This window comes from Hermetia illucens, chromosome 7, assembly GCF_905115235.1.
Source record: "Hermetia illucens chromosome 7, iHerIll2.2.curated.20191125, whole genome shotgun sequence".
Lineage (NCBI taxonomy): Eukaryota > Metazoa > Arthropoda > Insecta > Diptera > Stratiomyidae > Hermetia > Hermetia illucens.
In genome coordinates this window covers 11,778,265-11,791,155 of record NC_051855.1, presented here as the reverse complement: position 1 = coordinate 11,791,155, position 12,891 = coordinate 11,778,265, and the positions used below count along the sequence as shown (strand labels likewise).

General features: G+C 46.6%; 2 protein-coding genes across 4 annotated transcripts; both read left to right on the top strand.

Annotated features, from left to right (window-relative positions):
• Positions 1-30: 30 nt before the first annotated feature.
• Positions 31-3,195, top strand: LOC119660829. Of its 3 annotated transcripts, none has more exons than XM_038069691.1 (8): positions 31-190; positions 318-404; positions 476-614; positions 675-804; positions 879-973; positions 1,076-1,114; positions 2,409-2,645; positions 2,894-3,195. In XM_038069691.1, exons 2-8 carry the CDS (start codon positions 340-342, stop codon positions 2,993-2,995), a joined length of 807 nt encoding a protein of 268 aa, XP_037925619.1. In that variant the 5' UTR covers positions 31-190; positions 318-339; the 3' UTR covers positions 2,996-3,195. The 3 variants fall into 3 exon arrangements, with proteins under 3 accessions (XP_037925619.1, XP_037925620.1, XP_037925621.1); XM_038069692.1 differs by having other exon boundaries at positions 31-233; XM_038069693.1 differs by lacking the exon at positions 1,076-1,114.
• A 2,116-nt stretch (positions 3,196-5,311) lies between these two features.
• On the top strand, positions 5,312-7,474 carry LOC119660907 (AP-1 complex subunit mu-1). Its single transcript, XM_038069855.1, has 4 exons — positions 5,312-5,581; positions 5,635-6,636; positions 6,808-6,933; positions 7,004-7,474. The coding sequence occupies exons 1-4, from the start codon at positions 5,540-5,542 to the stop codon at positions 7,100-7,102; spliced, it is 1,269 nt and encodes a 422-aa protein (XP_037925783.1). The 5' UTR covers positions 5,312-5,539; the 3' UTR covers positions 7,103-7,474.
• Positions 7,475-12,891: the final 5,417 nt, after the last annotated feature.

The following is a 12,891-nucleotide window of genomic DNA, read 5'->3' as shown; positions in this document are numbered from 1 at the left end:
CTTGACATTTCGAATGTCATCACATTTCCATGCGATTTGACAGCTATTTGTTGTGGCCGTGGAGGACGTTGTTTGTGTGGTTTCCGAGTTTTGTGTTTCGATCAATTAAGTCACAAAGAAATATCAACTCAACCTTAAAGCAATTTCATTTTCCTGGTCCCTACAGTGAAAAACTACTCGATTTCCTCAAGTAATATTCCAAATTCCCCCTCAACCCTAGTGAACAAATAAAAGTGGGTGACGCCCATATTCGAACACCACAAAACAATTCACATTTAACCAATTAACGCTTATTGTATTACTCACAAATGTTTTAGAATCCAAATCAAACGCATCGAAATGAATTACGGCCGCAAAACACCCTCAACATATCGTTCAAATCCTTCTGTTTACTCCCATGGAAGGTTTGTGTTGATTATCGCCTCCCCCGCAACGTTATCAGTCTTATCATGTTTATTTCCTTATCCCCCTCTAGATCCTCAACAAATCTACACTCGGTGAAGTCGCGATCGGTACGGTCTGTTCGCATTCCTTGGTACCAGAAGCCAATCATGAAAAACAATGAATACATCGACATTCAAAAAGGAGCTCTCCTGACGGGATTTTTCTCACTGGTAGTCCCTGAATATCTCAAAATTTAGGTCGTGGATTGCTAACGTCTTCTGTGCTTTCAGTTTGTCGCTCTGTTTACAATAGCAACGTCTATTTTCGATGTTTATTGCCTTGCCATGGCGGCACCGGGTTCCACGCACTATGGTTACTACATCATTTCTTACGAATTCGTGTACGTGGGGAACGTCCACGGTGAGTTTTCACCTATTTCCACCCCGCTCTCGGTTAATTGATCGGTTTTTTGGGTTATTCTTTTGTTCTTTCAGTTCGCAATGCTCTAATTATCTTCGCCTTGTTCTCGTTGATTGGCGGCCTCGCTATCCTTTTCACCAGCATTCTGCTCATCGTGGCGCTACGCAAGGTAAGTTTCTCTTAGAATTATCCGTAAAATATCTATTTCTTCGCTTTTTGCTTAACGATATCCTCATACTCATTTGCATGCCTTTCAATACATCTATCTAAGGTCAAGACTAACCAAGAAGGACCGTACAGAACTCATAAGGTACCGAAAAACTTTCATTTGTTTGGTTTTGTATTGTCCTCACTAAATATGGAATAAATTGGCGATCTTATCTTTGATTTGCAATTATTCTGAGCCTTGACTACGATACTGATATTCTGACAAAGCTTCCCAGTCTAAATTCTACGTGAGAGGCTACCACAAGTGTTTTAATTCGGTTCTAACGGTTCGGATGCAACCCCAGTTCCCCATTCTGACCCGGTGCCCAGAGAGACAACGAAGACTTCAATTCTATTCGAAATGTTGCCGATGCGAGCCCCTGAAGGCTACCGAGGGAACAAGTCCTAATTCAACCCAAAAAAATTAACGGAGTGGAAACAAGTCCTAATCGTACCTGAGGCAATGGACTTGCATATTCCCAAGGAACCATAATTGTGGAAAAGCAGGAAATTTTCGATCAACGATTTGTGAAGCTGCAAGAAACCGCACCATACGCAGTTCCCCATTCTGACCCGGTGCCCAGAGAGACAATAAAGACTTCAATTCTATTCGAAATGTTGCCGATGCAACCCCCCGAAGGAGTGGAAACAAGCCCTAATTTTACCTCAGTCAATGAACTTCCGGAGGCACCATAATTGTGAAAAAGCAGGAAATTTTCGATCAACGATCTGACAAGCTCCAAAAAACCGCCACTTGCGGATGGACGATTCCGTAGCCTTCATAACGACGAAATCTATGAGCGATACCACGACGTCTGGTTGTGGATAAAATCCGGCTCAACAAGTTGCGTTGGGCGGGTCACCTAATCCGTATGGATGATTCAGCCAGGGGGCAGTGTAGAAAAAAAAGACGAGGCAGACTCTACCTGAGATGGAGCGATGGCATGGGTCAGGCAGAAGCAGACGGTTTTTAGGGATATCGAATTGGTGGATCTCGGCGCAAGACCAGGGTGTCTGGAGTTCCTTACGAAGGAAATTCTAGATCGAATACTGATCGTTGCGCCGTTAATGATGATGATGACGAAAAAACAGCTAACCTGCAGCGATGGATGGTTAGATAAGTTGTGTATATGTCCCAACAAAGTTCGTCGAGTGAATGGTCTCGCCTTATTAACTAGGCTCAGAAGGCGAGGGCGTTATATAGTGAAAATATTAACGACGCAGTGAAAGTTGCGTTCCGTAGAACTCTACAGCTTCCATATTTTTTTTTTCAAATCTCGCTTACATTATCCTACCTCATCTCATAACTTCAAATAAAATAAAACCCAAAAAAAAAACACAGAAATAATTACTAACTAGCTCTAAAATTTCTCCTCTCCCCCCCCCGTTGTCAACAGGAGTACGAGCGTAAAATTCAACCATGGCTCTGGTCATTTGCGGTCTTCACACTTTTCCGGGCAATGGCTTTTCTATTCTTTGCCGTGGTCAATGATTTAATATTCGTTTATAATATTCTAATGGTATTATGCTGGATTGCGATAATTGCTGCGTCAGTTTATGGATGGCTCATTGTTTATTCACTGTACCTGGAATTGGCCGATCTGACTAAACTTGAAGATTTGGCACATTTAAGGGTAAGTAATAGTTTTATTGTTGGATCTCGGCGCAAAATCCGGGGTGTTTGGAGTCCCTTACTAAGGCAGGACTACAACAGATACCGATTGTTGCGTCGTTGATGATGACAGTCTTCGGTTTCATTCACTAAGCGAGACGGATGCATCAGTATAAATATACTCTATTCCTTTACAACTTATATTTTATAAATATTTTCCCCAAAATCCTTTCTATTTGTTATTTCTAATCCCTGCTTTTGTTTTCGTAGATGGGAACCATGGCATCACTGAACGCATCAACAACACATTCACTTGCTGGTTCACGACCAACAACGCCGCATAGTACGGTATCAACAATGCCAGTAAGCTAAATGCTAGGTTTCTACTAGCTCCTGCCTACTTGGAACCAAAAGAAAACCCGAAAAATGATAACCATTCCGTCCATTTTCTTCTTCTCTCAAATAGAAGTTTATTATAAGTTATTTTTGAACCAATTTGCCTTTGATTTGTAAACATCTTTTGTATATTTGTTAGTAAATAAAAGGAAAATAAAGAAAAGAAACCATTGAAACGGATGCATTTCTTTTTCATACTCATCGCCTGCCATATTTACGGCAACAAAAGTAGCTGATTTTGCAATTACATTGCCCATTGACGACATCATCGAATTGTAAGTATGCTTCGGGATTGTCTTCAGGGTGGAGACGGAGATAGTTGTGATAGAAGTCGGGGATTGTGTTCCACAGCGAGGAGAAAGCCATATTGAATAGGTCCCTAAGCTTCTATGAATAAGCCCCTGAGAATGGAAAAATGTGGGGGCGATATAGGGCTAAGGGTTTCGGGTCTTGCTCGACCCCTGGCCACTGCGGTGAAAGACGGGGTCAGTAAGGGAGGGGCGGTCCAGTTGGCATGAGGCAGAGTGTCAGACTGCAAGACACGAACAGACGAGGGTATGTCAAGGTGGGGAGTGCGAGATGCTTTTGGCTTTCTCTTTGCACTGGATAGATTCCAGCCTACCGGGGGCACTTAGAGAAGTTGGCAGGGTGGCCCAGTTTGCACATTTGAGAAGGTGCCGCCGATTCCTTTTCGGCGTTGTCTTCTACATTCGAACGGGGGCAGTTCCTGGAGGCGTGTGGGCCCGCGCACTTCACGCATTTGTGGCCCAATCGTTGGCAATCGAAACATTGGGTGACGTTCCCTTTTCGAGGTTTCTCCCAGCTAATCCGTTGATAAAATAGGGTTTTTTTTTGTGACTATATTGGCCTCTCCCTCAGAGTTGAAAGTCACACGGAAGAGGCTCAGATTGGTGTCACTGGCTTGTGACCACGGGGTGGAAAGCCTAGTTACGCGGACAAGCGTAATCTGCGTTAGCTCCTTAATTTCCGAGGCCACGTCTTCGGGAGTGAACTCATGGGGGGAGATTCCTCTCAGGATGATGGTTGGCTACCTCTTCTCTTTTAGCGTGAAAGAATGGCCTTCCAGTTTGGTGATCTTAATTAGATGTATGTTCTTGATTACAAGACCCAGTGCCCTGGCTGTCAATCCATGCAAAAAAATCAAGGGGGGGGGGGGGGGGTAGGGGGTTTGCCGATTTGCCGTGAGATACCAGTCGACTCAACTGTGAATGAGTTCCTAAGTCAAATCAGGGTAATAATCTCGGTCGAGCGCAATGCTGACCATATTGCCTCCTACAGGCTATTCTGTAGTGTACCATTACGGTCTTGAATAAAGTGCTTTAACACACTTCAAGGCCCTGATCCAATATGAATTGTTGCGCCAACGATTATTATTATTATAACGGTAGGTTGGCCGTGTCAGCAGATTTCGAGGTTCCGGGACGTGCATGCGTCGCTTCGGGGCAATGCTCGTTGCCAGAGAGAAGATAAAAGCGGTTTTTGGGGAGCCTCGTTGTCCGAGACGCCCGAATACGTTTGTTTTCATTTGAAGACAGACTTAACTGAAGAAAGTTTGAATTTGTCTTGGAAGCCTTGGATGTAATTGACACAGTAATTTGCTTCACTGATCCGAGTGTCGCGCTGGTCCCCATGGGGGACGGTTATGATATGGCGGTTGTCGTCGACGGTTATGACATGGCAGTCATCATTTTTTCGGCCGTACCGGTCTTGTCGGATGAATAGGTTATGGTGTGCGGCCCGGAAAGTCTAGAAGGGCAATATCTATTGTAGAAAAAGAAGACGAGGCAAACCCCCGGCCTGAGATGGATCGATGGCGTATAGTCAGGACGCCAGATAGCTATTAATTGGTGGACCTCGACGCAAAACCGGGGTGTTTGGAGGGAGTTCCTTATTAAGGCGGGCTTAGACCGGATACCGGTTGTTACACCGTCGATGATGATGATGAATATTTGTACAAACATTAATTTCCAGATACTAAGGTGAGAGATTTGGGGCAATGCAGTAGGGAGAGTGTGTTTGAAACCGAACCAAATTTTGAAATATTTATGGTTTGTATGGTTTGAAAACGACAGCTATTTTTCAAAAAGTCCTACTGCACCTTTTATTCGCATTGATCTATGAAAATGCTTGGAGTTCACACTTCCGGTAGCGCTCATTTCCCGATTTATTTCAGGAAATTGTGCCAACTGTGTCCATAATCAAAGAATTGAATGCATTCATCGGAATTCCTTTACATGGCAATGATGTGAAGTGTCTTCTTCCTGTCATTGACTAAATTGCGACTTGTCAATGTCATTGCTGTCACCACAGTCACACGGGTTGATTACGGTTTTCGGGTGGTTTTACGTTGCCCTGATTCTAGTCGGGGTTTTCTAATGAGAGATTTTCCAGGGACTATTCCGCATGTAATATCTAAGAAGTGGGCGGCATTATAGTGATAAAAGTAAGGTGTCAGTTCAATTGTGAACGAAAGAAGTTGTTGGTCAACAGTGCGGTGACATGTCGTCGTCGGCAATTTATATTCTTGATGTTAAGGGAAAGGTATTAGTTGTGATTACGACAAATCGAATCTATTTACCAATTGGAACCCGTAGGTCCTCATTTCCCGGAACTATCGAGGTGATATTGACATGTCGGTCATCGATAAGTTCATGCCGCTGCTCATGGAGAAGGAGGAGGAGGGGCTCATTACACCGATTCTGCAGACCGCCGAGTGCACCTTCGCTTACATTAAAACCAACAACCTCTACATCGTATCGACCACACGGAAAAATGCTAACATTGCTCTAGTTTTTGTGTTTCTGCACAAAATCGTTCAAGTATTCGTCGAGTACTTCAAGGAGCTCGAGGAGGAGAGCATTCGCGACAATTTCGTGGTCATCTACGAATTACTCGATGAACTAATTGATTTCGGCTATCCACAAACGACGGACAGCAAAATCTTGCAAGAGTACATAACGCAAGAGGGTCACAAGCTAGAGATCCAGGTGCGCATACCGATGGCCGTGACGAACGCGGTGTCCTGGCGATCGGAGGGTATCAAATATCGTAAAAATGAGGTTTTCTTGGATGTTATCGAATCCGTGAACTTGTTGGCCAATGCGAATGGGAATGTCCTGCGTAGCGAAATAGTGGGAGCCATTAAAATGCGCGTGTATCTGTCCGGAATGCCAGAATTGCGGTTGGGCCTGAACGACAAGGTCCTATTCGAGAGTACCGGGCGTGGTAAGTCCAAGTCGGTTGAGCTGGAGGACGTGAAATTCCATCAATGCGTGCGATTGTCTCGTTTTGAAAACGATCGTACAATTTCCTTTATTCCGCCCGACGGCGAATTTGAGCTGATGTCCTATCGTTTGAACACGCATGTTAAGCCTCTGATCTGGATTGAGTCCGTAATCGAGCGACACGCTCACAGTCGCGTTGAATACATGATCAAAGCCAAATCACAGTTCAAACGACGGAGTACAGCCAACAATGTGGAGATCGTCATCCCTGTTCCAGGCGACGCCGATTCACCAAAGTTCAAAACGACTATTGGCAGCGTGAAATATGCTCCCGAGCAAAACGCTATCACATGGACTATAAAGTCATTCCCGGTAAGTGGAAGCAGCGAACTTGTTTGAGACCACCTGGGTCTGCTTGTTCCCTAGTAAACTCGTAATGAATCGTTTTTACTTGGACAAGGGACATGAGTCTCATTCAGGACTGAATTAAACGCAAAGAGCTCTGAAAATCGGGAGTAAAACTTGAATTTTTCTTTTCTTTAGGGAGGAAAGGAATATCTCATGCGTGCTCACTTCGGCCTTCCAAGCGTTGAGTGTGAAGACACGGAAGGCAAACCTCCAATCCAAGTGAAATTCGAAATCCCCTACTTCACCACCTCCGGAATTCAAGTGAGTCTAATCCGGGACCTTGGCCATGAATACTTTTGCTTACATTTTTTAAACATTTCTCTCCTGACAGGTTCGTTATCTTAAAATCATTGAGAAGAGCGGCTACCAGGCCCTACCCTGGGTCCGGTATATAACACAGAACGGTGACTATCAACTGCGGACGAATTAGGGAACGTGTATCGAAAAGGCTATTCAAATTCTATATATATTTTTTATGCCTGCAACCTTTATTTTTATTCTTTATTCGGTTTATTTCTGGCGTACTTCATTCCAGTTAAAATCTAGTGCTTTTGCCCCATCACATATTTGTACCCAGGTTGGACTGTATTGTTTGGATAGCAAAGTGTTGTTTTAAGGACAATTTATTTTTTACTTAAGCCAATATCATGTGTATTTATCTTTTGATAGTATTTGTTCTTTATCTAAATTTTTATTAGCGGAAATATACGTTTAAACGAACTGTTGGCGTCGTACTTATTAGAGAGAAAACCTGTATATTTTTTAACTTATGGGTAATAAATCAAGACAGAGAAAATTGAAATTTGGTTGTTTTAATGTTATTCTGAGATCCTCGTCAAAAAGTCTATAATTTGTTTTAGGCGTAGTCATCAGTGTCAACATGCTTACCGGGCGACTTTTAATGGGTCGCTTAAGATACGGAGTGTGACGTCCCCGAGGTGCCCGAGTAAGAAGAAGTTCTGACCCTCTAGCTGGCAGTATGCCTGCGTGCTGGGTAGTAGCCTCGAGAAAGCTTCTCGGTGAACAGCGAACCACGTCGGGACACACTGGGAATCTCCGGAGCCCTCGTCAATTCTCTGTCGACGTCGACGGGGCGGTGTGAGCGTAGCTCTGCCAAGGTGGTAGTTGTGACGTGTATCAGGATCCAGCCCCTTCGGGACCCTGGTCGGGTAGTGTGCACTGAACCGGTGTTAGAAGACCATGTTGCCCCTAATGAGCGCTGATTTGTCTGTGAATTCTGGGATCAGCTAAGTGTAGGTCAGGCCTCAGGGAACTGGGGTAGGACCTGTGTCCTCGTGGGTACACCCGTTCCTGTCTATTGCGGACCGCCCCCTTGCACACGATGCGCTGGTGAATTTTCCATGGAGAATTCACAAAAATTAATAAAATAAAATTGACGATACAACAGGGTAGGAAAGAGAGAGAGCTGAGTGAGTTTGGATGCAGCACAAAAATGCGTCATTCACCGCAGCGATCAGCGAAAGAGGCAGCGAGGGATGACATACCCGATGTGACACCGGATCGCCTATATAAAAAGGAAGCCTTATCAAGTGACGCTACTGACCGTGCAGAGATGGCAACTCCAGTACCTTGCAGGGCCCCTGTTTCGAAAGAAAACCCTGTCAAAATCGCTAGTCCTGAGCAGTTGGTTTCGGACACAAACCGAGTGGGAGTATAGTCGAACGTCCTCGCTAGAGCCGGAGGGAAAAGGCTCATCAGAAAATGCGCAGCAGCGGTAAAGCGTATGCGGTCGGCAACGTTCCTCCAGAAGAACGTCAGCAAAGGCGTCAAAAACGGGTTGATAGAACTGGAAGAACTATTGGACCGCATCTCCTTCTATAGGCGAACGTGGAGAGCAGCGGAAGACCATTTGAGAGCAGATAGCGCTGCAAAGCGAACTTACTGAAGTAATTTCCAGGGCCCAAAAAAAAAGAAGACGAAAAAGGAAAAAAAGAAACAACTGACTTCGCCGCGAGAGACACGTCTCTCCAAAGATAAGGAGGCCGTCAACAAAAAGCCAGGAGCAGAAAAGACGATGAAACGAAGAAGGACTAGACCGTCGACGGAAGGCGCAAGTCCTTAGTGACATCCACTACAGGATGAGGCAACGGAGCAGAGGTGTCTTTCATACGGAAAACGAGGAGACGACTAACAAGAGTACATTCTGCGAAGCGGTCAAGGGGCTATTGGGGGAGAAGGCTCCTGTTTCCAGCGTAGAACCCATGTGCTGACTAGAAATCCGGGATCCTGACTGCCTCACAGAAAAGGTTGAAGAAGAGGAGGCGATAAAGCGTGAATGTCCATAGGTAACCAATGCCCGGGTAGGTGTCACCTCTGTAAATGCTCGAGGCCAAAAGCCCGCCGTGGTGGAAGTCCCCGAGCAATATGCGGGGTAATCAAATTCGGATGGGTAGTATGCAGCGTGCGAATGCGGATAGTCCCCACCCAGTGTTACAGGTGTATGGACTATGGACATACGCCAGCAGCTTGCAACGGACCGGACAGGAGGACAGCATGCCGGAGATGCGGCCAAATGGGTCATCAATCGAAGGCATGCAATGAAGACATGCGTGGCACGTCTGGTGAGAGTGTCGCACACATTGCGGGCTCGGGACGGTGTCCGATTTTCATGGCGGAATTGGAGAGGGCTAGGGTGCGAATGGCATGATCCGCATTTTACAAATTAACATGCACCGGAGTGCAACCGCTCACCAGTTGCTAGCACAGTTCGCTGTGGAAGTAAATGCTGATCTAATGCTGATTAGCGAGCAATACCGAAACAAAGACCCGCCCTCATGGGGGGATTCTCGGGACGACGTTCGACTTCGTGTTCTTACCGAAGGCCGGGGGAACGGGTTTGCCTGGATCCGGTGTTTAGGGATAAATTTTTTTTAGCGTTTACCTGACGCCGAATGAGACGATGCCGGACTTTCGGCGCCGGCTTGATGCTCTGGAGGACGCCGTTTCGGGCACGGAGGGACGAGTCCTGGTAGGCGGTGAATTTAATGGCAGGACCCTTGAATGGGACATGCCTCGGTCAGATTCCAGAGGGAAATGGATTCTGGAAATGGCGGCGAGAACCGGGCTCGTAGTTTTAAACACCGGATCTACGCGAACGTTTCGGCGCCCACGCTGTGAAGGAAGCATTCCTGGCATCACTTTTGCATTGGAATCTCTAGCATCATCGGTGGACGGGTGGCGAGTCCTAGAAGACTTCGCGGCAAGTGATCACCAGTACATCGTATTCGAAGTGGTTGACGCTACTTGCCGGCGAGCACCAACACGACGCTCCCTCTGCCTGTGGAATATCGTGAGGGTGAACATCGGGAAGTTGGTCGAAGCTCTTAGGGCAGGCAGGGCCGCGCTGGAGGGCGCTCTGGGGGATAGTAGTGTTGCGGCTGACACCATCGTAAATTCAGTGATGAACCTGATAACGACGGCCTGGGAGGCTTCCACGCCCCGGAGGGGACCCAGGCGCGACACAAGTCTTCTATTTATTGGTGGACGGCAGAAATTGCCGACCTATGGAGGGAATGCCATAAGCTCCGCCATTTGGCACAAAGTTTGCACGCCATAAAGACAGAGTACAGATCAGCAAAAATGAGACTCCGCAGCGCTATAAATAAAAGCAAAGCTCGCGGCTGGCAGAACCTTGTTAACGAAGTGAATGAGGACCTGTGGGGACTTGGTTGTAAGCTTTTCACCCGGAAAATTGGGGCTATGCGGAGGCCCTGTGTACTAAGTACCGACCAGATGGACCGTATTGTGCGGGCATTGCTCCCCAGACACCCTGTACGGGTTGATGTAAATAGCGCGGAAAGCGTCGAGGATTGCCTCCTTTTCACAATGAGGGAGCTTATTGGTCCAAGGAAAATGTACTTGGAGCCAATGGATTAAGCGCACTAGCATATTCCAGATGGAAATATACGTAATAGGCCCATGCGCCTCCTTTAATCTCCAAAGGAACTATAGGGGGCAGAACATTGCTGTTATGATTGAGAGCCAAGCGGCGATCGAGGCATTCAGGTCCAATCAGGTGAGCTCTAAACTGGTATGAGAATGTCTTGAGAGACTGAATACGCTCGGCTCGCAAAATAAGGTCTGGATACCTTCTAGGCCATGTTGAGTTGGAAGGCGAATCGCAGCCCAGTACCGCTTTGTTACTCGCAGCGACACAATCCTGACCACCATCAGGGAGCGTGTTTGATTTGAGGTCATCGGGGAAAATGGTGACCGAGAGCCGATGAGGGCAGAGGCGGCGGCATCAACAGCACCACGCCGCACTGCAGGCAACAATTTCAGTATTCGCTGAAGCATTCTTCTCCACCGTCCAGCTGAGGTTTCTGCTGAGGTTCGGGACGAATTCCAAAGAGCGTGTATAGAATTCTCGGATATAGATCCTTTGCATAGGCTCTATGCATCTCCAGCAACTCCGCGAATTCTATCTCAAATCTAAGATGAGATTGTATCTCGGCCGTGTGCTGATATGTCGCTGCTGCAACTACAATCACTTGTGTATTGTGGTGAGGTTGCGGCTTACAGATTGCACGGTCAGAAGATTCGTTTTCATGGTATCGGTTTGAGTGATCAAAGAGATCCACCATGGAAAATTCGTCTGGAACGTCGGTGGGACTTACTAAGGCAGGACATTGCTAGACTGATTCAAATCAGCACTGGCAATGTCAGAAGACGGGTGAGAAATAAAGTGCAGAGGGTTTACCGGAACTATGCTATCCCCAGTGAGATACGCGTAGTTGAAATTCTGGACACACTAAAACAGAAACTTTTTGTCATATGCAGTCGATTACGACGGTATGGCGGAAGTCATTCCAGACCAGTTCAGAATTCAACATACGCGAGGAACCAGCGGAGCTTTTTCAGATCTCCGTATACGGAGGGGCATCTTCCAGGGGGACTCATTGAGTCCCTTTTGGTTTTGTATGACACTGAACCCCCTTTCATGGCTACTGAATGAAGCTAGAGGGCTTGGTTTTGCAATAAAGTATGGCCTACGTGCTAAGTGCGAATTGACACACTTGATGCCCTTAAATGACATCCAGCTGTATGCTGGCACTGACGATCATCTTAGAAGTCTGTTGTGAATAATAGACATGTTCAGCCGTGATATTCGGTTGGAGTTTGGATTAGACAAGGGTCGAATCCATGCCATCCGCAAAGGTCATCACGAGCCGCATGCCGGACATAGCATTGGTGACCTCCACATCGAAGCTATAATCGAGACAGACATAGGAATTCTGCAAGGAACCCATGCTCGAGTTGGTGATCTGAAGGATGCTCTGCTGTCCGAATTTCTGCGACGTGTTAAGCTGGTGCTGAAATCGCATCTCTCGGGGAAGAATAAAATAAGCGCGTTGAATGTATTCGCCATCCCTTCACTGGCTTACGCATTCGGAATATTGGCGTGGACGAAGACCGATCTGGGAAACGTCCATCGGCGGATACGGACAACTATAACCAAATTCCGAATGCATCATCCAAAGTCTGCCGTGAAGCGGATGAACCTGCTTCGTGGCATCGGAGGTAGGGGCGTGGTTGACGTGGCGGCACAACATCATCGCCAAGTCGACTCGCTGCGCGCTTATTTTTGCAGCAAAGAGCAGACGAATCCCTTGCATGCGGCTGTCTGTAAGGCAGACTGTGGATTGACTCCACTTAACTTGAAGGGTCGATCTTTCAATCCTCTGAGTGGGGTGAAGTCGAACCAAGAGCGGATCGATGAATGGAAGTCGAAGGCAATGCACGGTGAACACGTGAGTTGTCTTTGGTAGCCATTTGTCGATTTACATTTGTCGAACAGATGGCTGTGCGCTGGGGAGCTCCATTTAGGACGGCGTGGCCACCCGAGCTTATAAAAAGCTCATCATGAAAGAACGGGTGGAGAATGATCAGCGCAGAATGTAGTGTTCGGCGTTAGAGACGTTGGACCATTTCATTTCTGGTTGTACTGTTATGGCACCGGTGCAATACATCACCAGGCATAATGCTGTATGTAAGGTGCATAACCTTGCATACAACCATGGGCTGATCACGGGAACAGTGAGTCCTTGAGGGCTTAACGTGAGCACCTATCTGGACGACTTAATCTCACGGTCTTCTTAAGGCACGGATTGATTTTGTGACCACAATCAGAGCCCCGCTGAGACAAGCAACAACGGTACCAGTCTAAACCAAGTCCATGGCTTAGCATTCATATTGGTG

Coding starts and splice junctions, on each gene's coding strand:
- LOC119660907 (XM_038069855.1), top strand. CDS start 5,540: ATGTCGTCGTCGGCAATTTATATTCTTGATGTTAAGGGAAAG. Junction 6,637..6,807: donor GGACTATAAAGTCATTCCCG/GTAAGTGGAAGC, acceptor TCTTTTCTTTAG/GGAGGAAAGGAATATCTCAT. Junction 6,934..7,003: donor TCACCACCTCCGGAATTCAA/GTGAGTCTAATC, acceptor CTCTCCTGACAG/GTTCGTTATCTTAAAATCAT.
- LOC119660829 (XM_038069691.1), top strand. CDS start 340: ATGAATTACGGCCGCAAAACACCCTCAACATATCGTTCAAATCCTTCT. Junction 405..475: donor TCTGTTTACTCCCATGGAAG/GTTTGTGTTGAT, acceptor ATCCCCCTCTAG/ATCCTCAACAAATCTACACT. Junction 805..878: donor GTACGTGGGGAACGTCCACG/GTGAGTTTTCAC, acceptor TTGTTCTTTCAG/TTCGCAATGCTCTAATTATC.